This window comes from Garra rufa, chromosome 22, assembly GCF_049309525.1.
Source record: "Garra rufa chromosome 22, GarRuf1.0, whole genome shotgun sequence".
Lineage (NCBI taxonomy): Eukaryota > Metazoa > Chordata > Actinopteri > Cypriniformes > Cyprinidae > Garra > Garra rufa.
Window position 1 is genome coordinate 39959613 of NC_133382.1, and position 27001 is coordinate 39986613.

The window sequence follows — 27001 nt, forward strand, 5'->3', positions numbered from 1 at the left end:
GTCATTATTAGTCTTGTATTATTATTATTATTATTATTATTATTATTATTATTATTATTACTGTTATTAGTATTGTTATTATTCTTTTCATTATTAGTGTGTTATTGTCGTAATTATTATTAGTCAGTATAACTGTTATTATTAGTCACAGTTTTATTATTATTATTTATTACGATTATGATTATTATTATTTTTTGTCACAGCGATATTATTATTATTATTATTATTATTATTATTAGCCAAATATTATTCACAGTAATAATACTATTATTATTATTCACATTATTATTATTATTACTACTACTATTAGTCACAGTATTATTATTATTATTAATAGTATTATTATTATTATTAGCCACATTATTACTATTATTGTTAGTCATTATTACTGTTATTAGTAGTAGAATTTTTAGTCACAGTATTATTAGTCACAATATTATTATTATTATTATTATTATTATTATTATTATTATTAATACTACTACTACTATTAGACACAGTATTATTATTATTATTATTATTATTGTTATTATTGTTATTATTACTATTAGTCACATTATTATTATTATTATTATTATTATTAGCCAGATAATTATTATTCACATTATTATTATTATTTTATTATTATTATTATTATTATTATTATTATTATTATCACTACTATTAGACACGGTATTATTAGTATTATTATTACCCACATTATTACTATTATTATTAGTCAGTATTACTGTTATTAGCAGTAGTATTTTTAGTCACAGTATTATTATTATTATTATTATTATTAGTCACAGTATTATTATTATTAGGAAAATATTTATTATTCACATTATTATTATTATTGCTACTACTATTAGTCACAGTAGTATTATTATTGTTATTATTATTATTATTACTACTACTATTAGCCACAGTATTATTATTATTATTATTATTATTATTAGCCAGATAATTATTATTCACAGTAATATTATTATTATTATTATTATTGATAATAATATTCACATTATTATTATTATTATTATTATTATTATTATTGTTGTTATTATTATTATCACTACTATTAGACACAGTATTATTAGTATTATTATTAGCCACATTATTACTATTATTATTAGTCAGTATTACTGTTATTAGCAGTAGTATTTTTAGTCACAGTATTATTATTATTATTATTATTACTATTAGTCACAGTATTATTATTATTAGGAAAATATTTATTATTCACATTATTATTATTGCTACTACTATTAGTCACAGTAGTATTATTATTGTTATTATTATTATTATTACTGCTACTATTAGCCACAGTATTATTATTATTATTATTATTATTCAAATGAATGCCTGTATTAATGAGTTATTTTTCCTCATCAGCTGATCTCGTCAGTGGTGACACAGAACTGGCGTGATATCGTCCAGAGCTGTGAGCTGGATAACTGGAAGGAGGCGCTAGCAGCCCTGCTGACCTACGCTAACCCTGAGGAGTTTGCTCCTCTCTGCGGTAAGAACATCACAAGTGTAATCACAATTAGTAATAGTCTGCTACTATTGACAAACACCTTTCTGCATTAGTATAGAATATAGCAGCTCTGAACACAGCTCGTCCAATCAGAGCTCAGAGTCTAGAGTGATTGACAGCTCTGTGTTTGTGTGTACAGATACTCTGGGCTCCCGTCTGCAGGCTGAAGGCACAGAGAAGCGCAGTCTGCAGGCCTGTCTGTGCTTCATCTGCTCTGGAAACATCGAGCGTCTAGTGGAGTGCTGGACTTCCCAGAGAGACTGCTCATCTCCGCTCGCACTGGAGGTTCACACACTCTTTCAAGCTCTTATTCTCACTATATATTGCTGTTATACGCTGACTTCTGGGTTCATGTGCGTCTGCAGGATCTGGTGGAGAAGGTGATGGTCCTGCGGAAGTCCATCGAGCGTCTGCGTAACACCGAGGTTTGCATTCAGAGCTCAGTGCTGACGGAGAGGCTCATCCAGTACTCCAGCATTCTGGCATCACAGGGCAGCTTGACTTCAGCGCTCAGCTACCTGCCCGACAGCGCTGACCAGGTATGCACTAATACACGCGTATATACAGTGCCTTGCGAAATTATTCATACCCCTTCATTTTTTTCACATTTTGTTATGTTGCTGCCTTAAGTTAAACTACTTTAAATTACTTTTTTTCCCCACATCAATTTACACTCCCTACTCCATAATGGCAAAGCAAAACATAGGTTTTTAAACATTTGTGCATGTTTATAAAAAAAAAAAAACTGAAAAGATCCCGTTGCATAAGTATTCATACCCTTTTCTGGGACACTCGAAATTGATCTCAGGAGCATTCATATTGCTTCTAGATGTAACTACACTTGGAGTGGAGTTAAACTGTGGCAAATTCATTTGAATGAGTCTGATTTAGAAAGACACACACCTCTCAGAAAAGGTCTAACAGCTGAAAATGCATCTCAGAGCAAAAACCGAGATAACTGCCTGTAGAGCTCAGTGACAGACTTGCGTTAAGGCGATGATCTAGAGAAGAGTTCAGAAACAAATCTGCTGCATTGAAGGTTGACAGAAGCATTCTCCATAATGGAAGACGATTGGAACAACTAGGACTCTAGAAAATGTCTGCCAGTCCCCATCCAAGCTGACAGAGATGGAGAGGTGAAAATTGCCAAATGCAGATGTGCAAAGATGCTCACATCAGACCCAAAAACACTTGAGGCTGTAAAGGTGCTTCAACTATGGACTGAGTTAAGGGTATGAATACTTATGCAATCTATTTATTTCAGTGTTTTATTTTAATAAATTTGTCAAATTTGCAAATCTGGTTTTTGCCTTGTCATTATTATGGTGTATGGAGTGTAAATTGATGTGGGGGAAAACTCATTTAAAGTAGTTTAACAGAATGCTGCAACCAAACAAAATGTGAAAAAAAATGAAGGGGGGGTGAATACTTTTGAAAGTCACTGTACTTCACACATCAGCAGCTCATGATTTCCAGCAGTCCAGCTTTCTGTGATTTTTTTATTTATTTTTTTTTCCCCCACCAAAATAAAATAAAGAAATTGAATTAAGACAGCCATTAATCGTATTGTATTTTTTTTTATTGTTCTGTAAAATTATTAATATTGTTATTATTATTACATTATTTTAAAAGCACATTGGTGTTATTTTAATTTTAATTTGGACTTTTAATTAATTATGATAAAATGCTTATAATAAAAAAACATTTAAATAATAAAATACTACTCATTTTAATTTTACTGTGCAATATTATTATTGCTATAGTAATACTTTTCTTTATTGATTTTATTTTTTTTATAGTTTAATAAAATAAATCAATTATTTTCATTAAATACCTACTGTTTATTTTATAGAACAGTAGGATTATTGCTATTTTAATGTTTATACATTCATAAAAATAGAAACAATTAATAAATAATAATTATTTAATACTATTTTATTGTATAGTGTAATATTTAAATATTTAGATTTTGATATTTATTTTTAATATTTTATAATATGGTCAAATATTTACATTTAAAAACAATAATAGAGATGAGTTTTATTTATATAGTCATTAAACTTTTTCCATAAAAACAGTTTAAAACTTTTCTTCAGAAATATAAATAGGTGGTAAGTGTGTGTTTGTCTGATTTAGGCTGGTGTTCGGATGTTGAGAGAGCGACTGTCGCATGCCAAGGGTGAGATCCAGCAGAGGCCACAGCCGTCTGCACCAGCAGGAGGCGCCAAAGCACCACCAAACACACACACTCCTGCAACACACACACAGGTGAGACACAGCTCAAATCAAACACGCGCGCACACACACACACACACACACACACACAGGTGACCCGCTATATGTAATAATAATGTGCACGCCGTGTGCTGATGATCAGCAGAGATTATTTGCTTTTTGATGCCCTTGATAAAATTGCACATCTTTTATTGGATGTTGTGAAAGACAAGGCTGGCGTACAGTGTGTGTCTGCTGTTTGCACAAGGGCGTGTGCATGTTACGAGTGTGTGTTTTGTCTTTAGGGAGATTGTGTTGAAGCAGAATAAGATTATAGTTTGACTGTGATTGAATAATCACTGACATTATTCTAAGGATAAATATGTTTGTCTTCATAATTTCTATTATTGTGTTTATTCATAGTTTGGATTAGCTTTAATTAATTAATTTTTTTATTTTCAATTTAACTTTGTGTTTATTTTTATGAGAAAAAAATATTTTTAGAAATTAATACTTTTTAAAAAATGTAATTTAAATATTAATGATTTAATAAAAATATTAAATAATTAAAATAATTAAAAAAAAATCTATTTAGCTTTATTTTTTATTTAGTTTTTATTTGTAAATTAAGTTAAAATATATTTGTTAATTAAATCGTTTATAGTTTTTCAGTTTAATACTTTTAGTTTTAGTCATTTTAGTATATCTTAAACTTATTTTTTATAGTTTAATAAAAGAAATCAATTATTTTCAGTAAATACCTACTTTTTATTTTATAGAACAGTAGGATTATTTCTATTTAAATTTTTATACATTCATAAAAATAGAAATAATTAATAAGTAATAATTATTTAATACTATTTTATTGTATAGTGTAATATTTAGGTATTTAGATTTTGATATTTATTTTGTAATATGGCAAAATATTTCTTTATTGAGTGCATTTTATTGTTTAATCAATTAAATAATAATTGAACAAATATTATATTTAAAACAATAATAGAGATTAGTTTTATTTAGAAATTAATACTTTTTTAAAAATGTAATTTAATGATTTTGATTTAATAAAAATAATTAAAGAATTTGTAAAAATCTATTTAGCTTTATTTTTTAATTTAGTTTTTATTTGTAAATTGAGTTAAAATATATATTTTTATTAAATTGTTTATAGTTTTTCAGTTTATTACTTTTAGTTTTAGTCATTTCAGTATATCTTAAACTTATTTTTACAGTTATATCATCAGATATTGGATGAGGTCAACACGTAATCCATTAGTTATGTCAGACATGTGTTGTAATGTGTGTGTTCAGGGGCCGTACGGGTCCGTGGCTCCTCCTCAGATGCCCCAGCCTGCTCAGCATGCGATGCCCCGTGTCTTCACTCCTCAACTTCGGCCTGATTCTGCTGCTGCTCCTGCTCCTCCTGCTGCTGGAGCGTCACGGCCGGGCCTGAGACCTGCCTACCCACAACACCCTGCCACAGCTCCAGGTACCTGTCAATCAAATAATATACACACATACAATCATTCAAATACTGACACACTACTGTCGCTTCTGCTTACCAAGGCTGTGTTTATTTGATCAAAAATGCAGTACAAAATTGTGATATATTTTTACAATTTATGTTAAGTTTTCTATGTGAAGATATTTGAAGCGACAGTAGTGTGTCAGTATTTGAATGATTGTTTATAATTTGAATGATTCGTGAACCCTCATCGAAGTCCTGAACTGAATCAAATGATTCGCGAACCAAAGTCCCAAACTGAATCAAATTATTCTCGAATCAACCCGAACTGAATCAAATGATTTGCGAACCTGAACCAAAGTCCTGTACTGAATCAAATGATTCTCGAATCAACCCGGACTGAATCAAATGATTTTAGAATCAACCCGAATTGAATCAAATGATTCGCAAACCAAAGTCCCGAACTGAATCAAATGATTCTCGAATCAACCCGAACTGAATCCAATGATTTGCGAACCCGAACCAAAGTCCTGTACTGAATCAAATGATTCGCGAACCAAAGTCCCGAACTGAATCAAATGATTCTCGAATCAACCCGAACTGAATCAAATGATTCTCGAATCAACCCGAACTGAATCAAATGATTTTAGAATCAACTCGAATTGAATCAAATGATTCTCAAATCAACCCGAACTGAATCAAATGATTTGCGAACCTGAACCAAAGTCCTGTACTGAATCAAATGATTCGCGAACCAAAGTCCCGAACTGAATCAAATGATTTGCGAACCCGAACCAAAGTCCTGTACTGAATCAAATGATTCGTGAACCAAAGTCCCAAACTGAATCAAATGATTCTCGAATCAACCTGAACTGAATCAAATGATTTTAGAATCAACCCGAATTGAATCAAATGATTCTCGAATCAACCCGAACTGAATCAAATGATTCGTGAACCAAAGTCCCGAACTGAATCAAATTATTCTCTAATCAACCCGAACTGAATCAAATGATTTTAGAATCAACCCGAACTGAATCAAATGATTCGTGAACCAAAGTCCCGAACTGAATCAAATGATTCGCGAACCAAAGTCCCAAACTGAATCAAATTATTCTCGAATCAACCCGAACTGAATCAAATGATTTGCGAACCTGAACCAAAGTCCTGTACTGAATCAAATGATTCTCGAATCAACCCGGACTGAATCAAATGATTTTAGAATCAACCCGAATTGAATCAAATGATTCTCGAATCAACCCGAACTGAATCAAATGATTCGCGAACCCGAACCAAAGTCCTGTACTGAATCAAATGATTCGCAAACCAAAGTCCCGAACTGAATCAAATGATTCTTGAATCAACCCGAACTGAATCAAATGATTTGCGAACCCGAACCAAAGTCCTGTACTGAATCAAATGATTTGCGAACCAAAGTCCCGAACTGAATCAAATGATTCTCAAATCAACCTGAACTGAATCAAATGATTCTCGAATCAACCCGAACTGAATCAAATGATTTTAGAATCAACCCGAATTGAATCAAATGATTCTCAAATCAACCCGAACTGAATCAAATGATTCGCAAACCCGAAACAAAGTCCCGTACTGAATCAAATGATTCGCAAACCAAAGTCCCGAACTGAATCAAATGATTCTCGAATCAACCCGAACTGAATCAAATGATTTGCGAACCAAAGTCCCGAACTGAATCAAATGATTCTCAAATCAACCTGAACTGAATCAAATGATTTTAGAATCAACCCGAATTGAATCAAATGATTCTCGAATCAACCCGAACTGAATCAAATGATTCTCGAATCAACCCGAACTGAATCAAATGATTTTAGAATCAACCCGAATTGAATCAAATAATTCTCGAATCAACCCGAACTGAATCAAATGATTCGCGAACCCGAACCAAAGTCCCATACTGAATCAAATGATTCGCAAACCAAAGTCCCGAACTGAATCAAATGATTCTCGAATCAACCCGAACTGAATCAAATGATTTGCGAACCAAAGTCCCGAACTGAATCAAATGATTTTCGAATCAACCTGAACTGAATCAAATGATTTTAGAATCAACCCGAATTGAATCAAATGATTCTCGAATGAACCCGAACTGAATCAAATGATTCGCAAACCAAAGTCCCGAACTGAATCAAATGATTCGCGAACCCGAACCAAAGTCCTGTACTGAATCAAATGATTCGCAAACCAAAGTCCCGAACTGAATCAAATTATTCTCGAATCAATCCGAACTGAATCAAATGATTCGCGAACCCGAACCAAAGTCCTGTACTGAATCAAATGATTCACAAACCAAAGTCCCGAACTGAATCAAATGATTCACAAACCAAAGTCCCGTACTGAATCAAATGATTCGCAAACCAAAGTCCCGTACTGAATCAAATGATTCGCAAACCAAAGTCCCATACTGAATCAAATGATTCTCGAATCAACCTGAACGATCCTGTGTCGTGGTGTAATAAGGGAGAATCGCGACACACCCCGTGACTACCTTTCTCCCTCCTCATTTAAGTCAGCAGTATGGCAACATTTCGGAGCTGTATGATCCATAAAATACTGACAAAGGCTATTAATAAAGGAAAAAAAATCCAGAAAATGCGTGTAGTATAGCCTGCGCAGTAAAAATACAATTATGTGTAAAATGTCATAGTAAACTGTGTCTGACATGAAAACCACGCTAGTCATTGTCCCATAAAATGATAAATGGCAAATAACACATATAGTATTTTCATTACGTTTCATTTATTTGGTTTTTGTAAAGTAAGATGAGACCTTGTTGTTTGCAATACGTTTACCCCGAGACCGCGTCGCGAACACCAGCTCGACCGCAAAACACTTTCACTATGAGAGAAAGCGGCAGCCGCTCAGAGATTCCACCGCTTGACGCGTCCCATGTGAAATGGCTTTTAAACGGTCTTCAGACAGAGCACGAACACAGGCACGGGACCGTTTGAGAGCAGCGTCAGCGTGTACCGGATTGAGTCCAAAGAGCAAATACCTGTGCATGTCATCCGCACTGCACCTGACAGATAAACATTATTCCACCTCAGTTATAGCGGGTCACCCCTCGGGTAGGACTCTGTTTCGCACACACAAAGAATCTTGCATCGCTATCAGGTTTAAAGAATTTGACATCTTGACAATTTTATCACTATCATATTAAATAAAATAAAAATTCAGTGGCAGACAGACCTTATCAGATGTTAATTTTAATACAGAAGGTTTTTATTAAACCTTAAAATGTGACCTTGTATGTAAAACCAAGAAAGCTATTGAAATTTGTTTATTTGTTTTTTTTTTAAATAAATCTCTTGTTTGATTTTCAGTTTCATGTTTTAATTTTTGTTAAAATATTGTATCGTGAAGTCAATATCGGGATACATACCATATCGTGACCTAGGCATATCGTTACACCCCTAACCCAAACTGAATCAAATGATTCTCGAATCAACCCGAACTGAATCAAACTATTCGCCAACCCGAACCAAAGTCCCGAACTGAATCAAATGATTTGCGAACCCACACTAGAGTACCTGATTGTGAATAATTTGACTTAGATTGAATCTTAGATCGAAATCAAATGATTTTTTTTTAAATCAATACCGAAGTTCAAAAAAGAACGTCTCTTTTAGTTTAGTCTGTTTATTTGCTAGAGAATCGCTTGCATAAGCGATCCCTTTCAATAATTAAAGCACTTTTCAAGTACCTCTTCAGAAATACGGCTATTTTCAAGAGTTTTCCAGGCTTTAAATTTCAAAAAGTCAAATTCAAAACACTTTAAAGACCTTCTACGAACCCTGATATAACTCTTGAGTACTTTGCTTGGATGTGTAAGACATCCAGGCTGATGCTATTTGTATAAATATGACTAAATATTCCTGTATAAAGTTGAGAATGCTTTGATAGTGCATCAGCTGTATGTGTTTGCTCATTTATTCTCCTGGGCCTGTAAAAATCCGCGAAGATGATTAACGATGCTAAAAATTCAGCTTTGATCACAGCAATAAATTACATTTTAACCTATATCTTCACATAGAAAACATAACATAAATTGTAAAAATATATCACAATTTTGTACTGCATTTTTGATCAAATAAACACAGCCTTGGTAAGCAGAAGCGACAGTAGTGTGTCAGTATTTGAATGATTGTTTATGATTTGAATGATTCGTGAACCCTCATCGAAGTCCCGAACTGAATCAAATATGTTATGTTTTGGGTTGACCTAAATAATGCAGCCTAACAATCCTTTAATGGATTTGGATTATGAAATGTATTAAGTGTAGGCCAGGTTAAAGAGATGGGACTTTAATCTAGATTTAAACTGACAGAGTGTGTCTGCCTCTCGAACAGTGTTAGGTAAATTGTTCCAGAGTTTGGGCGCTAAATGTGAAAAAGATCTGCCGCCCGCAGTTGATTTTGATATTCTAGGTATTATCAAATTGCCAGAATTTTGAGAACGCAGCGGATGTGAGGGACTATAATGCGATAGAAGCTCGCTCAAGTACTGAGGAGCTAAACCATTCAGGCCAGGACTTTATAAGTAATTAGCAAGATTGTAAAATCTATCCGATGTTTAATAGGGAGCCAGTTCAGTGCTGACAGAACCGGGCTAATATGGTCATACTTTCTGGTTCTAGTAAGAACTCTAGCTGCTGCATTTTGGACCAGCTGGAGTTTGTTTTAATAAGCGTGCAGAACAACCACCCATAAAGCATTACAATAATCTACCCTTGAGGTCATGAACGCATGAATTAACGTTTCTGCATTTGACATTGTGAGCATAGGTCGTAATTTCGATATATTTTTTAGATGAAAAAATGCGGTTTTGCAAATGCTAGAAATGTGGCTTTCGAAGGAAAGATTGCTATCGAATAGCACACCTAGGTTCCTGACTGATGACGACCAATTGACAGAGCAGTCATTGAGTATTAGACAGTGTTTTAGGTTATTACATGCAGAGGTTTTAGGTCCAATAATTAACACCTCTGTTTTTTGTAATACTTTGCAATAATTTGCAATACTTTAGTATTAATAACTTTGCATGTCCTTCGCTTGTTTTTTGTTTTATTAGGCCGTGTTCACACTTGGCGTCTTTTTTGACAAGAAAAAGTTGACTAGGGCGTTTTTTTAGTAAAAAAAAAAAGCTGGCAGCGTTCTGTTACAAAAAGCAGCGGAGTGCGTCTTCTGTTGCTATAACAACAGCTGCAACAGTAGCGTGAAGAAATGTCGAGAAAGAGCCTCTTTGTGATGTATATTATGATAGAGTTGTTTACTCCTATCATACAACTCCTTGTGCTCCGAAACTAGTGCGATAAGTTTATCTGCCGGCAACTTCTCCATTTTTTTCTTCTTGTTTTTGTTGTTATGGAAACGATAGGTCCCGCTACTCGCTTGTCATTGGTCAGCTGTCAAAAAAGCGCTTGACGTAGGGCGTCTTCTTCAAAAAAGTTCAACTTTTTTCAACTTAAAAAGACGCTCTGAGCTGCAAAAAAAAGACACCGGCGGTGCCGTTTAAAAAGAGCGCTAGGGCTTTTTTGAAAAGACGGTTTACTCCATAGGATTAGAATGTAAAACAGACGCTGGCAGTTTGAAAAAGGACGGCAAGTGTGAACACGGCCTAAGTATATTTTTATTTATCTATTTATCTGTTTTTTAGAATTTGAAAAGTCCTGGAATTTAATTTTACAGCATCTGTTCGAACCCTGTTATATGTTTCTTTATATGAACAGGAAAGATATACAGTTGTTGATTATACGGTGTAAGATGTATTTGTCTGGCTGTCTAGATGTGTGTTGGTTTCAGTTCCTCATCAGAGAGCATCAGAACTCTGTTTGTGACAGACAAAGTACATGTAGCACATCTATTTGAGAGACCAACGGCCAGAGAATGAAACCTTGAAATAACATTAACACAGATGCAACTTAAATTAACTTTAACATGAGCAATACTTCTACAGCTTTTATCAGCCTTAGTTAATGCATGCACTCTGTTCCTGCAGGTTTTCCTCCATCTCAGCCGTTTGCTCAATCCGGTCCGCTCGGAGCTCCAGGGGGTTTCATGTCCGGCCCGTCGATGCCCTCCTCCAGCCTGGCGGGTCCCTCGTTGCCGCCCTCCTCTCCGCCGGGTCCCATGATGCCCGGTGGCGTCCCCATGATGTCCGCACCTCCCGCCCCAGGATTCATGTCACCCACGTCTCTGCCGGGCGGCCCGATGCCCATGTTTCCATCCGCTCCTCACTCTCAGGCTCCTGCGCCTCCTCCCAGCGGGGCGTATCATCCTCTAGGAGCCGGGTATCCTCAAGGTGGCCCTGGAGCGCCAGCCGCAAAGAGCTTCGGCGGCGCCGGCGTCCCACCTCCGCCTCCGACAGGTACCTGCAGACGTCTGGAGGAAGCGCTGAAGATAGCAGTGTCTCATGTGTATTTATATTGATCCTGCTGTTTGATTTCCAGGATATTTCCCATGGCTGATGTGCCACACAGAAGAGGAAGGTGACAGGGAGAGAGATGAGTGTGTGTGTGTGTGTGTGTGTGTGTGTGTGTGTGTGTGTGTGTGTGTGTGTGTGTGTGTGTGTTTAAGAGGGACAGCAGCAGTCCAAACTCAGCTCTTCTAATATTTAATGCTGAAATGATTACTAGTCATTTGCATATTCACATACACACTGATCATGTGCTTCCTGTGTGATCTCTTCAAGCTTCATGCACAGTAATATTTGTTTGACCTCTCAACGCTGATTATAAGTTTGCTGTGAGTTTTGCATTATTTGAATGATATGAACAGACTAAGAAATGTCTACACTAATGTTCAAAAAGTTTGGGGTTGGTAAGATTTTTAAATTGTTTTCGAAAGACGGCGCTTAATCTAATAAAGGCTGCATTTATGTAATCAACAATACAATACAATAAAAATCATTGAGCATTTTTTTATAATAAATAATTAAAAATTAATATTAGTTTATGTCTACACTAATGTTCAAAAGTTTGGGGTTGGTAAGATTTTTTAATGTTTTCAAAAGACAACTTCTAATCTTATACAGGCTACATTTATTATTATACAAATGTTGCAGTTTTATCAAATAAATATTTTTAAATAATTAAATATTTTATTTAATACTTAAAAATAAGTATTTTAATTTTAAAAATTTTATTATTACTAATTTCAAATTAAATTTTTCCATGTGAAAAACTGTTAAAATGTAATTTATTTCTGTGATCAAAGCTGAATTTTTAGCACTTTACTCTAGTCTTAAATATTTAAAGTGTATATAAATGTTTTTGTAAAATAAAAATTGTAAAATATATTTCTAATTTAAAATAGCTCTTACCTGTGTGTATCTGTGTGAAAATGTAATTTATTTCTGCGATCAAACAGAATTTTCAGCCTCATTACTCCAGTCCTAAATATTAAAAAAATATATAAATAAATGTTTTCATGAAATAAAAATTGTGGAATATTATTGTAATTTAAAATAGCTGTTTACTATGTGAATATCTGTTAAAATGCAATTTATTCCTGTGCTCAAAGCTCAATTTTCAGCATCATTACTCCAGTCTTCAGTGTCACATGATCCTACAGAAATCATTCTAATATCCTGATGTGCCGCTCAAGAGACATTTCTGATTATTATCAATGTTTAAAACAGTTATGATGCCCAATATTTGTGTGGAAACATTCACAGATAAATAGAAATTTCAAAGGAACAGCATTTATTTGTAATATAAACTTTGCTGAATCTTATTGGCCCCTAAAAGTTTGAATGCTAGTGTAGTCTGTGAAGTTGCAATGACATTCAGACATTTCTACTTTTTTTTGGTTGTCCATATGTTTTAGTGCCGCTTTATTCAGGCATGCACTTATATTTAAATGCAAATGTTTGCTTTGTTGACTGATCCGCTGTGATTGTGATTATTCTCTTTTCAGTTCAGGATGGGTGGAACGACCCTCCAGCAGTACGTGCAGGACAACGCAGGAAAACGGTATTTATAATTTACCTAATGATGTCACATTTCTACCAAATAGAAAACTGTTATTTGTTCAAAAGTCTTGTGAGTCCCTGAAAAAGTTAAATGTAAAAATATGTTCTCCAAAAAAAACAAATGTTTCCAGCAAAATGATTTACAAATATTGCATGCATTTGCAAAAAAAAAAAAAAAAAGGTTTTAAATGGTTTAATTCCTGTGATTTGATCAAAATTCAAAATTAAATGACTTTAAATGTTAAAATATGTTCTTTAGTATATAAAAAAGTTTCCAGTAAACTGATTTGCAAACATTGCATGCATTTTTATGAAATAAAATGAATTTTATTATTTAAAAAAAACCTGTTGTTTGTTAAATTAAATCCTATGGTTGCGAAAAAAAAAAAAAAAACTTGAACTAAATAACTTTAGATGTTAAAACATGTCCTCAAAAAACAAACAATGTACTCTTTGTGTAAATGGACAGCATAAGTAGTTTCAGCATTATTGAGCTCTCAGGTGGAAACGTGGTCCGATTGCATGTTCGATACCTGCTCGGAGTGTCATTGAATTAAATGACTTTAAATGTTAAAATATATTGTCCATATATTCATATGTATAGAAATTGTTTCCCGTAAAATAATTTACAAATATTGCATGCATTTGCATGAATCATATCAAATGTAATAGCAAATCCTGTAATTACATTAAAAAAAAAACTAAAGTAAATTACTTTAGATGTTAAAATATGTTCTCCAAAATATGAAAAAAGCTTCATTAAAATTATTTACAAATATTGCATTAATTATCATGAATATTATATTTAAAATAACAGTTGTTTAAATCATGTGATTCCATAAAAATCCTGATCTTAATTAAATATTCAAAAATACAAATATTGCATGCATTTGAATTTTTATGGATAAAATAACCGTTATTTGTTTAAATCCTGTGATTCCATGAAAAATCCAGAATTATATATATATATATAATTTTTTTTTTGCATGCATTTGCATGAAACATTACTGAATTTTTTTTTTATTTGTTACTTTAAATGCTATGGTTGCATAAAACCTTGAACTATTTAACTTTAGATGCACTCTGTGTAAATGGACAGATTAAGTAGTTGCATCATCATTGAGCTTTCAGGTGGAAATGTGCTCCGATTGCATGTTCGATACCTGCTCCGAGTGTCATTGAACTAAATGCCATCTGTGTTTATGTTCAGCTGCCAGAGAACTACATTCCCCCTGCTCCGATCACGGCACCGGTGATGGGTTTCCCGACAGAGGCTCCCGTTTCTCAGGATCGGGTCCAGGTGCCGCCCGGCGCCCCTCAGGAGCCCAACATACAGGTCAGAGAGCCCTCTATATGAGCTGTTTGAGCCCTCCAAACACTACAGTTCAGCTCATATGTGTAAAAAAGGTGATCTCAGACCCCCCTTATTAGGATCCAAAGCGAACCGCAGCCAGACCACGTCCAGAGTTTGGGTCATTTGTGACTTCTATGGTACCTTTGAGTTCAAACTTCAAAAACGCAGTTTAAATGCAGCTTCAAAGAGCTCTAAATGATCCCAGCCAATGAATAAGTGTCTTATCTAGCAAAACAATCTGTTATTTTCCTTAAAAAATTACAGTTTGTACACTTTTTAACCACAAATGCTCATCTTTTCTAGCTCTGCATCAACTCTTTCTCAACTGTGTGTATTCTGGGTTTCTTATTTTTTAAAACGAAAATTAAGAACTGAAAGAAAATACATTTATTGTACGTGAGATTTCATGGCAGCTGTTTAGTGATTGTTTAGTGATTGTCAAATACTCAAAGTGCACAATTTCCATTATATAATATGTGACCCTGGACCACAAAACCAGTCATAAGGTTAAATTTTACAAAACTGAGATATATACATCATATGAACGCTCAATAGATAAGCTTTCTACTGATATATGGTTTGTTAGGATAAGACAATATTTGGCCGAGATGCATCTATTTGAAAATCTGGAATCTGAGGATGCAAAAAAGTCAAAATACTGAGAAAATCACCTTTAAAGTTGTCCAAATTAGGTTCTTAACAATGCATATTACTAATCAAAAATTACATTTTGAATTATTTATAGTAGGAATTTTACACAAAATCTTCATGGAACATGATCTTTACTTAATTTCCTAATGATTTTTGGCATAAAAGAAAAATCCAAAATTTTGACCCATGCAATGTATTTTTGGCTATTGCTACAAACATACCCCAGCGACTTAAGACTGGTTTTGTGGTCCAGGGTCTCATATGTACTGTAGGTTATAAGCATTGTTGGGGGTAACACATTACAAGTAACACAAGTTACATAATAATATTACTTTTTCCAAGTAACTAGTAACGCGTTACTTTTTAATTGACAAGAAAATATCTGAGTTACTTTTCAAATAAGTAACACCAGTTACTTTTTCCCTATTTATTGATTAAAGGCTCTCCTGTGCCCATGTTGAGATAAATTATGAGTAAGATGTTACTTTAGTTCTAGAATAAATGTGAACATGCATTAATTCATCTCACTCACTAAAAAACAGATACAGTGTTCTTCAAAATGAACAAAAACACTGGAATTCAACGCAAACCTGCAATAATTAAATATGTTAAATAATACAAATATCCTTTATGTATTTAACCCCATTTTATTAACCTTCGGTGATCCAATTCATCCATACTAATAAGCAAAAATGACTCAAGATAATCTAATATTTGTTTTCATCTTATTGCTGAAGAGTTGACATTTGTTCTTCTGCGGTCTACTGTACAGACGGAGATTGACTTTTCTCTAAGCCTGAGGCTTTTGATGTGAAAAGGCTTTTACATTTGACAAAAATACAACTTTTTATATAAAAAACAAACAAGCAAACCCTGCCCAGATTTAAAAAGTAACACAAGTAACGTTACGCATTACTTTCCATAAAAAGTAACTGAATAACGTAATTAGTTACTTTTTCAGAGAGTAACTCAATATTGTAAAGCATTACTTTTAAAAGTAACTTTCTCCAACACTGGTTATAAACATTTTGGATTTCTTCTCAGAACATTCTTAGCACTGTATTACATAGCCTCAAGGACTTTTATGTGCGCACAAGAAAGCATTAAACTAAGCACACAGGACTACGCACACTGAGCCATCTATTGTGCCATCAGCTCATTTCAGGGTGTGGTTTCTTGGCCTCTACAAATGATGCTTTGATGAGGCCTAAGGCCTTGAATTATGACACACTGCCCTAACGAATGCCACATTTTAAACACTTATTTTACAGCACCGTCTATTTTAGAAACCCTTGAAACTCAGCCCATTTATTGTCATGGTCTCAGGATGGTTATATTGGACGTTCGGCCTTGATGTTAGAGGTACTACCATAGGAAAAGCCAAATTTTGGCAAAAAAGTTGATCTCCGTTAATTCATGTGCATCCATGCTCTTATTTTATTTACAGTAAGATGGCAGTGATGCACAAAGGAAATAGGTTATATAAAACTAGAAATTGTAATGCATAAGCATGCAAAAAAAAAAAAAACATATGCATTTGAGTTTTTCAAGCTTTTCTTATTTTTGTTTTTTTATTTATTTTTATTTTAGGGGCCCTGTATGTTGTCACTATGAGAAAATCAATGAATATATTTGCTACTGAACAATTTGTGTTAAATTTCGTCTGAACATTTACTGAGAGGTTTGGAAATTTGAGTCTGGAAATGTATTTGAAAATAAGAAAATGTGTAAGAAGAACCCCAAGACAAGCATTTGAGGGTAAAAAGTACATATATTGTAATTCTTTTATTTATTTATTTTTTTTTCTCGTCTGGGATCATTTAGAGTTCTTTGAAACTGCATTTTTAATCAGTTGAGCACCATTGAAGTCCACTATTTGGAGAAAAATCCTGGAATGTTTTCCTCAAAAAGCGTAATTGCTTTGCGAGTAAAGAAAGCAGGACATGAGCATCTTGGATGACATGGGGCTGAGTAAATTATCAGGAAATGTTTATTTTGGTTTGCCTAAAAATAGGTCTTAAAACAAACAGAATGACTTGTTTTTGTGTAAATTGTTGCATTAAATTCAGTGTGAGAATCAAAGAACAGGCCTTAAAAAGCATTAATTTCTAAACTGTTTTTCTTACTTAGATTTTTTTTGTCTTGTTTCCAGCCAAAATATCTAAACATTCTTAAATCAAGAAGGATTTTCTAGACAAGTAAAATTATTTTCTTGTTTTCAGAAAAAAAAAACAAGTTAAAATTCTTATTTTAAACAGAAAATAAGATAATTTTTCTTACCCCATTGGCAGATTACAATTATTTTTCTCGTCTAGAAAATCCTTCTTGATTAATAAATTTTTAGATATTTTGGCTATAAACAAGACAAAAATCGAAGTGAGAAAAGTATTCAAATGAATTCAGTGCAGTTTAGAAAATAATGCTTTTTAAGGACTGTTCTTAGTTTCAGTTAGTTTTTGCAGCAGTTTACACAAAAGCAAGTCATTCTGCTCGTTTTAAGATCTATTTTTATGCAACGTTTGAGCAAGTAGATTTCTGTTAATTCATGTGCATTCATGCATGCATTCACAGAAAGATGGCACAAAGAAAATTGTTTATATAAAACAAGAAATTGTAATGTGTAAGCATGCAAAAAAATCCCATGTGCATGTGAGTTTCTCGAGGGCACAAAAAAATTTAATTTTTATTTATTTACTTTTAGGGGCTCTGTATGTTGTCACTTTAATCAAATCTATTGAAAGACCCAGAGAAAATATGCACAAATGACTACTATATACCAAATATTAAATATAAAGCTGAAAATAATGCTATTTGCTATTGAACAATTTGTTTTAAATTTGGTCTGAACATTTACTGAGAGGTTTGGAAATTTGAGTCTGGAAAATTATTTGAAAATAGGAAAACTCTGAGAAGAGCATTTGAGGTTAAAAAGTACATAAATTGCAATTAGAAAATTACCAATTGTTTCACTAGAAAAGGCTGGGATGATTTAGAGCCCTTTGAAGCTGCATTAAAACTGTATTTTTAACCTTCAGTCCATTGAGCACCATTAAAATCCACTGTATGGAGAAAAACCCTGGAAAAAAGCATTATTTTCTAAACTGCATTGAATTCACTGCTGAAAAAGCTTTTCTTACTTTGATTTTTTTTTTGTCTTGTTTCCAGCCAAAATATCTAAAAATTCTTAAATCAAGAAGGATTTTCTAGACGAGTAATTCTTATTTTAAACAGAAAACAAGATTATTTTTTCTTACAAGCAGATTATTTTGCTTGTTACAAGCAAAAACACTTAATTTTGACTTGTTTTTTTCTGAAAGCAAGACCATTTTTACTCATCTAGACAATCCTTCTTGATTTAAGCATTTGTAGACATTTTGGCTGGAAACAAGACAAAGAATCTAAGAAAAGCATTTTTAAATTAAATGAAATTATCGCATTCAGTTTAATGTGACAAGTGGAGTAATCCTTACATTTAAAATTTGGCTGAAATGCTGCACTACAAAAAATGCTTTTCTTACTTCGATTTTTGTGTCTTGTCTCCAGCCAAAATATCTAAAAAATTCTTAAATCAAGAAGGATTTTCTAGACGTGTAAAAATTGTCTTGTTTTCAGATAAAACTACTCAAAATTAAGTGTGTTTTTACTTGAAACAACCCAAATAATCTGCCAGTGGGGTAAGAAAAATAATCTTGTTTTCTGTTCGAAATACGATTTTTTTGCTCACCTCATTGGCAGATTATTTTGCTTGTTCTAAGCAAGAACGCACTTACTGTTTTTACTTGTCTAGAAAATCCTTCCTGATTTAAGAATCTTTAGATAGATTTTCTGTCTTGTTTCCAGCCAAAATAATTTTTTTGTTTGGGCTCTGGGTTCTTATGAAGTTGTGTTATGAACAAGAAAGGGAACAATGCTGAGATAATTTCAGCGCTGAAGAGGTCTAAGAAAAGAACCGGGTTCTCTTTTTGAGTCCACCACATTGCAAACACCTAAATGTCGGAGGTCACTTTCAACTGGTTCCCTTTAAAACAAACCAATTCAATTCAATTCAAGTTTATTTGTATAGCGCTTTTCACGATACAAATCGTTGCAAAGCAGCTGAACAAAATGTAGGCTACTACTATATATTTAGTAGCTTATTAGTGGTGACTACTGTATGTTAAGTCGATGTACATATGGTATAAATATTAAAAACAGTAATGGTGTAATCAAAAACAGATGATGAACACTAATAGTAATGATTATGTGTTGCAATCAAACTTGTAGAAAAATGGTATAGTGCTGTATGTTGTTTCAAGGCTGCCATCATCGGCGGTCCTCTGAGGGGTTGGCATCATCTCCTCTTCTGAATCCAGACTGAGTCTTGTGTAATTCCTAGTTACCATGATGGAAATCCCGTGGCAGAAACAGAGAAACAAATAGAGAAATAATTAGCGTAGCTGCTGTTCCAACCAAGCAAAAATGATGTGTTTAGCCCAAGCTGAAGAATATTAATGTGCATTTGATCAGATGTAACTGAAGTACAACGTTATTAGATCCATTATGTGAATGCTTGGCTAAAGAGATGAGTCTTTAATCTAGATTTAAACATACAGAGTGTGTCTGAACCCGAACGTTATCAGGAAGGCTGTTCCAGAGTTTGGGAGCCAAATGAGAAAAGGCTCTCCCTCCTTGAGCGTGAAGGATTGTAGCGTGGTAGAAGACTAGTTAGGTATGCATTAAGGGCCTTATAGGTCAGAAGTAATATTTTGTAAGTGATACGGAACATAATTGGTAGCCAGTGTAGAGACCTTAAAATTGGTGTAATATGATCTAGGGCTGGGTGATTAATCGAAAAGTAATCGAAATCGACATTCAGAACCTATAATCGATCAAAATTTTCCAGGTCAATTATTTCAATTACTTTCCCTTTAAAAACATTACTGCGTGTGGAGTCAGGTGACCCCGCTCCGTTACGTTGCGTTATTCCTCCGACATGTCGATGGAGAGCTTAAGCAGTTTTTTATACAGTAAAAAGTATTTACAGGATATACAAGAGTAATTTTATTTAGAAGAGATACTGCTCATTTTCTACTTTTAATATTTATTATTATTTTATAAATTTTGTTTCCAAAAGTGCAAGTTATTTATTTTCACTAATTTAAGAAAAATGTGACTTTTCGTTACAAGCAATGTGTGCTTTAATTTCAGTTGTTAAACTCTGATGTTCAATAAATAATCATAGATAGTAGATAGTGTGTGCACCCTTCATTCAAAAATCTCTCACTTGTAATATGTGCGCATATTTACTGTACAAAACTTGTCAGTGAACTATGAGGGCAAAAAAAAAAAAAAATTTAAATATAATTTTTATTAATGAATAAAATAATCGTTCATTAATCGTAATTGGGTTAAAATGTTCAATTAATCGAGATTTTGATTTTAGGCCAAATAGCCCAGCCCTAATATGATCAAATTTTCTTGACCTGGTAAGGACTCTAGCAGCTGCATTTTGGACTATCTGTAGCTTATTTATTGAAGAAGCAGGACAACCAGCTAGTAGTGCATTACAATAGTCCAGTCTAGACGTCATGAATGCATGAACTAACTTTTCTGCATCAGAAACAGGTAACATGTTCCGTAGCTTAGCAATGTTTCTAAGATGGAAGAATGCTGTTTTTGTAACATGAGAAATATGATTTTCAAAAGACAGGTTGCTCTCTAATATGTGACCCTGGACCACAAAACCAGTCATAAGGTTAAATTTTACAAAACTGAGATATATACATCATATGAAAGCTCAATAAATAAGCTTTCTATTGATGTATAGTTTGTTAGGACAGGACAATATTTGGCCGAGATACATCTATTTGAAAATCTGGAATCTAAGGGTGCAAAAAAATCAAAATACTGAGAAAATCACCTTTAAAGTTGTCCAAATTAAGTTCTTAACAATGCATATTACTAATCAAAAATTACATTTTGATAGGTTTACAGTAGGAATTTTACAAAAAATCTTAATGTAACATGATCTTTACTTCATTTCCTAATGATTTTTGACATAAAAGAAAAATAATCTTGACCCATACAATGTATTTTTGGCTATTGCTACAAATATACCCCAGTGACTTAAGACTGGTTTTGTGCTCCAGGGTCATATATAACACCCAGATTTTTGACTGTAGAGGAAATAACAGTACATCCGTCTAGTTGCAAGTTGCAGTTTAAGAGATTCTGTGTACTGTTTTTTGGTCCAATAAGTAATATCTCAGTCTTATCTGAATTTAACAGTATAAAATTATTGATCATCCAGTCTTTCACATTTTTAACACACTCTGTTAACTTTGCTAAGAAGTTTCATCTGGTTTCCACAAACCATTTGTGAAAACACCCATAGAGCCCATCAGATGTGCTTGTGTGAACTGTATGTGTGTGTTGTAGTCCTTACAGCAGATTCCTGCTGAACGCGTGGAGCAGAAGGAAATCCCGGCCGAACACATGATCCTCAAGACCACCTTCAGCAGCCTGGTGCAGCGCTGTCAGCTGGCCGCCGCCGACCCGGTAACACACGCGACAGATTGCATACACACCAGCCGACGGCTTTCTCAATCTGGCCAGCTGTAATCGGGGCTAAGGTTTCTGTCTGCTCTCAGACTGGTGTTTACAGAGCGTTTGGTCGATACAGTAGTCCAGAGTTTGGCAGGTTTAGTTACATCATAGGCTGCATCCCACATTTGCCAGTGTCAGGGTTGCCAGGTCACAGAAAAAGCCCTAAAACTGACCAAAATTAAATAAACTAGCCCAATTCACCCCTGTCCCAATCACAGCTGAGGAATTTCCATAAAGAGCATTAAAATGAACATTTTTGAGTTTGATTTTAGGAGACACTGCAGGCAAAATCATGTTTTTTCATGTACCTATGAAGTTTGAGATGTTGGGCTTTTTGGTTTTTCATAAAGTGGTGTTTTTTTTTTTTCTCCTTCACTGAGATATAAATCTCCACTTCAGCAGCACTTACACACACCACACTTTACATTTTTATTCCTGTCTATAACCTGAAGGTTTTTACAGAGGGATTTGTTCATGGAGAATTTGTTTGATTTTATAAAACGTTTTATCGCCCCAAAAATTATAAATTAGTTTCCTGTCTTTTCTAAGTTTTTTTCAAAATTGGAGTGACAATGTGAGATGCTCAAAATCCCCTCCGTAAAAACATTTGACTCTAATATGTCAAAAAAATTAAACAAGAATTTTGAATATGCAAATTAATGCATATTTCATTAAACAATGGCTTATTTGCATATTTAGACCTAACATTTTAGAAAACTTGTAATACAAAAAATGTTTGTAATTATCAAAGTAATCAATCAACTGAGTAAGTAAGGTGATAACTGTTAGTTATTTTTTTACTCTATTCACCCGCAGTGTCTTGCCTTAATGTTTCAGTCTTTTTAATCTGATTTCATGGTTTCACAATTCAAGTGATTTCAGCTATAATTGTTTGATGGACCACAAACCAGTCTTAAGTAACACTGGTATGTTGTAGCAATAGCCAAAAATACATTGCATGAGTCAAAGTTATGCCAAAAATCATTTGGATATTAAGTAAAAATCATGTTCCATGAAGATATTTTGTACATTCCCTACTGTAAATATATCAAAACTTATTTTTTGATTAGTGATATGCATTGCTAAGAACTTCATTTGGACAACTTTAAAGGTGATTTTCTCACTTTTTTTGTTCTATTGCACACTCAGATTCCAGATTTATAAATAGTTGTATCTCGGCCAAATATTGTCCGATCCTAACAAACCATGCATCAATGGAAAGCTTGCATAAATCTAATTTATTCTCAAAAATGGACATTTATGACAGGTTTTGTAGTTCTGGGTCACATCGTTATCTATTTTATATTTTATCCCATATTTTGTATTCTGTATTTTATCATTTTCAGTTACTTTTTTTAGTACTCATAATTCTTCTTTTACTAGGTCTTTGATTTTAATTTAATTTAAATACCACTGCCACAATGCGTTAGGCATATTAGGTGCTTTTTTAAAAGAATTCTCTGAATGGATAATTGATTTGATAGTTTTTGTTATCTGCAGATAATTAGATCTAGAATTCCGAAATATAAAAAGGGCGACGATAACATCTATTTAAATGAATTTAGCAGAACCTGGTCGTTTTAGTTTATATTTATTATTTTTATATATATAATTTCAGTTGGGGACGCAAAACGATTGGTCACAATTATATTATTAGCCACAAAAATGCATGTTATTGTTTATTTAGTACTGACCTGAATAAAACATTTCGCATAAACGATGTTTACATATAGTCCACTAGAGAATAGTAATAGTTAAATTTATAAAAATGACTCTGTTCAAAAGTTTACATCCCCTTGATTCTTAATACTGTGTTGTTACCTGAATGATCCACAGCTGTGTTTTTTTTGTTTAGTGATAGTTGTTTATGAGTCCCTTGTTTGTCCTGAACAGTTAAACTGCCTGCTGTCCTTCAGAAAAATTCTTTGGTTTTCCAGCATTTTTCTGTATTTGAACCCTTTCCAACAATGACTGTATGATTTTGAGATTCATCTTTTCACACTGAGGACAACTGAGGGACTCATATGCAACTATTACAGAAGATTCAAACACTCACAGACGCTCCAGAAGGGAAAAAAAACCATGCATTAAGAGCCGGGGGTGAAAACTTTTGAACAGAATGAAGAGGTGTACATTTTTCTTGTTTTGCCTATCATATTTTTAAATTTAGTACTGCCCTTCAGAGGCTACAGAAGATAGTTACATGTTTTCCAGAAGACAAAATAAGTTCAGCTTACCCTGATCTTCGAATTCAAAAAGTTTAATGCATGGTTTTTCCTTCTGGAGCATCAGTGAGTGTTTGAACCTTCTGTAATAGTTGCATATGAGTCCCTCAGTTGTCCTCAGTGTGGAAAGATGGATCTCAAAATCATACAGTCATTGTTGGAAAGGGTTAAAATGCACAAAAATGGTGGAAAACCAAAGAATTTGTGGGACCTGGGGGATTTTTCTCAAGAACAGTAACCCATGGGACAGATTGCAAACATACCAGCCGACAGCTTTCTCAATCTGGCGAGCTGTAATCGGGGCTAAGGTTTCTGTCTGTTCTCAAAGTGGTGTTTACAGAGTAACACTGTTGTTGTTTTTTTGTTGGTTTTTTTTTCTGCCTGTTTAAGAGGGCATATTTCTGACCAGAGTTGAGCTGAACACATTCGTTTCATATATGATCTTTCCTTGCAGCAAACGAAGCGCAAACTGGACGATGCCTCCAAACGTCTAGAGAGTCTGTTTGACAAACTGCGAGATCAAGCGGTGAGTTAAAGACCTTTATTCCCATCTCTTCAGTCTCTAAAACATCGTAATAAACCTCTCGTGTCGTCTCCCGCCGTCAGCTCTCTCCCAGCATCCTCGGAGGCCTGCACGAGATCAGCCGCTGCGTCGGCGTCCGTAACTATCAGCAGGGTCTGGAGGTTCACACGCAGGTGGTGAGCAGCAGCAACTTCAGCGAGATCTCTGCCTTCATGCCCGTCCTCAAAGTGCTCATGACCATCGCCAACAAACTGGCCGTGTGACTCCCAACGCCGAACGCTCCCGCGGCAGATCCGCTCTCCGGTTGTGTTTTGATCTGCCGCTGAACTGTGCTTTAAGAATGAATGCAGCGTTAACGTCCCACCGCTGGTGTTTTCCTCATGTGTTTGGGATTCTCCTTCCATGCAGTAGGCCTTATTCATCCAAGCTGAGCGACTTTCCGTACGGAATTTTTCATGAAAACATTACTGCATAAATTGCGTTGAATTTAATGCAACGGTTTACCACCCCAAAAATTGTCAAATCATTATTGCATAAACTGTTGCATTCAATTCATTGTGAGAGTGACTTTCTGTGCGTAATGTGATGTAATTGAATGCATCTGTTTTCCTAAAAATAGGCCTTAAAACAATTAAAACCATGTTGTGTAAATTATTGCATTCACTTTAGTTTCACACTTTCTGAGTAATTGCTTGCAAAGTTGTTGTTGTGTTAATTGCATTGCATTGAATGCACAGGTTTGCCTAAAAATAGGTCTTAAAACAATTGTTGCATTCAGTTCAGTGTGAGAATGTAAGAACAGACCTTAAAACGCAGTATTGCATAAATTGCATTAAATTGATTTGCAATGGTTTACTCTAAAAATTGTAAAATCATTGTTACATAAGCTGTTGCATTCAGTTCATTGTGAGAATTTACACAAGCAGAATGACTTTCTGTGCATAATTGTTCGTAAAAGAATTAATGCATAGAATTGCATTGGATTGAATGCAACTCTTTACATAAAAGTAGGCCTTATAACAAGCAGAATGAATTTGTGTTAATTGTTGCATTCAGTTCATTGTGAGAATGTAAGAATAGGCCTTTGTTTTTGGCAAATTCATGTGAATGATCACAATCAGTTCAGTTTGAGAATGTTTTTTTGTAAAACAAGCAGAACAATTTTCTGTGCATAATTGTTTATGAAACTTTTTTTCATTTTTGGCACTGAATCGAATGCAAATGTTTGTCTTAAAACATGCAGAACCAATTTGCAAAATCTTTTTTGCATAAATTGTTGCTTTCAATTCAAAGTGAGAACCTAAGATTTGCACAGATTTATTGTTCATGGATGAGGTCTTTTTTTTATTTTATTTTTTGCAAGAGCAGAAAGTTCTGATGCTGCCTGTAGTTTATTCGTGGTGGTGATTGTTAGTGGACGAGGTTCATGACTGACTGACTGTTGAATTCTGTGTTTTTGAGTGGATTTGGTGAAGGCTAATTTTCTGTTGCACTCGCTCATAGAGAGGTTGATGCTTGAACTGCGTTGCTGTTTCTCCTCCAAACACTCCTGTAGAAAACCCACAGCTTCATTAGATGTTCTTCAAACCATTGCAGCAAAGATGAATGGCACTGAATTCTGTAAGACTTTACAGAGTCTTATAAAACCTGGTGAGAAAGTGTCCAAGGTCTTATTTCACCACCAAATCAAAGAATAAAATCAAACCTGTTTTTGTTTTGCATGTCAATATTTTGACAACTAAGCATAATGAAATACCAAAATTTCATTGTGCATCAATATTTTTGTAATTCCCTTTATTAATAATGATGATTAATGGGCCTAAAAATAATCTTATTTTTTTTAAATGATTTTTTTTGGGGAGGTGAAAAATAACCTGAGAATGTTTTCAACAGGTTTTACGAGATTCTTCTGTATTCAGTACTTTAACAGAGCAAAGAAACTGAATGTACCTGAACAGTTAAGCTGATGAAATAGTTCCCATCTTTTTATAACCATGTTTTGATCACGTTCGTGCCGTTCTGTGTCTGTATGCATCATGAAATTCATTCTGAGAGTCGTGAGTGAAACTCCTACATGCTTGAAAACACTTGAAGAAAAATACAACTTTCATAAATGCTCAAAGTGTCACAGCTTTTTCTTTGAATGTGCAACTTTTTGTCATTTTTGTATTTGTTAAGGGACATATCAAGCACTTAAAGAATAATAGCAACAATATAATTCTTCAGAATTACACTTATTTACCAGATTCAGAACTTCCAACACTTTTTTTACACATGAATCAACAAAAAATAAGAGTTAAATTTAGTTTGTAGTTCTTGTAGAGGGCGTTTTTCATGCACCAGTCAAGACCCAAAAGACACTGTTAAGTGTTTCTTTTATAGCACGTTATCTATTTGTGTCAACAGATTTCAATTACAATACAGATTTTTTTAAGGCCAAGAGTTTTTTTCTCCTTCACTG

At 33.9% G+C, this 27001-nt stretch overlaps 1 protein-coding gene across 2 annotated transcripts in view; it reads left to right on the plus strand.

Annotated features, from left to right (window-relative positions):
- The window catches only part of sec31b (SEC31 homolog B, COPII coat complex component), a 44794-nt gene extending 18132 nt beyond the window's left edge, over positions 1 to 26662 (plus strand). The window contains exons 16-27 of one of the 2 annotated variants that reach the window (XM_073827734.1): positions 1375 to 1501; positions 1659 to 1804; positions 1885 to 2058; positions 3656 to 3787; positions 5045 to 5222; positions 11229 to 11597; positions 11680 to 11718; positions 13148 to 13203; positions 14413 to 14538; positions 21625 to 21744; positions 24472 to 24543; positions 24624 to 26662. In XM_073827734.1, the coding sequence (XP_073683835.1) occupies positions 1375 to 1501; positions 1659 to 1804; positions 1885 to 2058; positions 3656 to 3787; positions 5045 to 5222; positions 11229 to 11597; positions 11680 to 11718; positions 13148 to 13203; positions 14413 to 14538; positions 21625 to 21744; positions 24472 to 24543; positions 24624 to 24803 (1719 nt within the window). In that variant the 3' untranslated portion in view covers positions 24804 to 26662. The remainder of the gene's footprint in view (positions 1 to 1374; positions 1502 to 1658; positions 1805 to 1884; positions 2059 to 3655; positions 3788 to 5044; positions 5223 to 11228; positions 11598 to 11679; positions 11719 to 13147; positions 13204 to 14412; positions 14539 to 21624; positions 21745 to 24471; positions 24544 to 24623) is intronic. The other variant, XM_073827735.1, reaches the window with a different exon arrangement.
- The last annotated feature ends 339 nt before the right edge of the window (positions 26663 to 27001 follow it).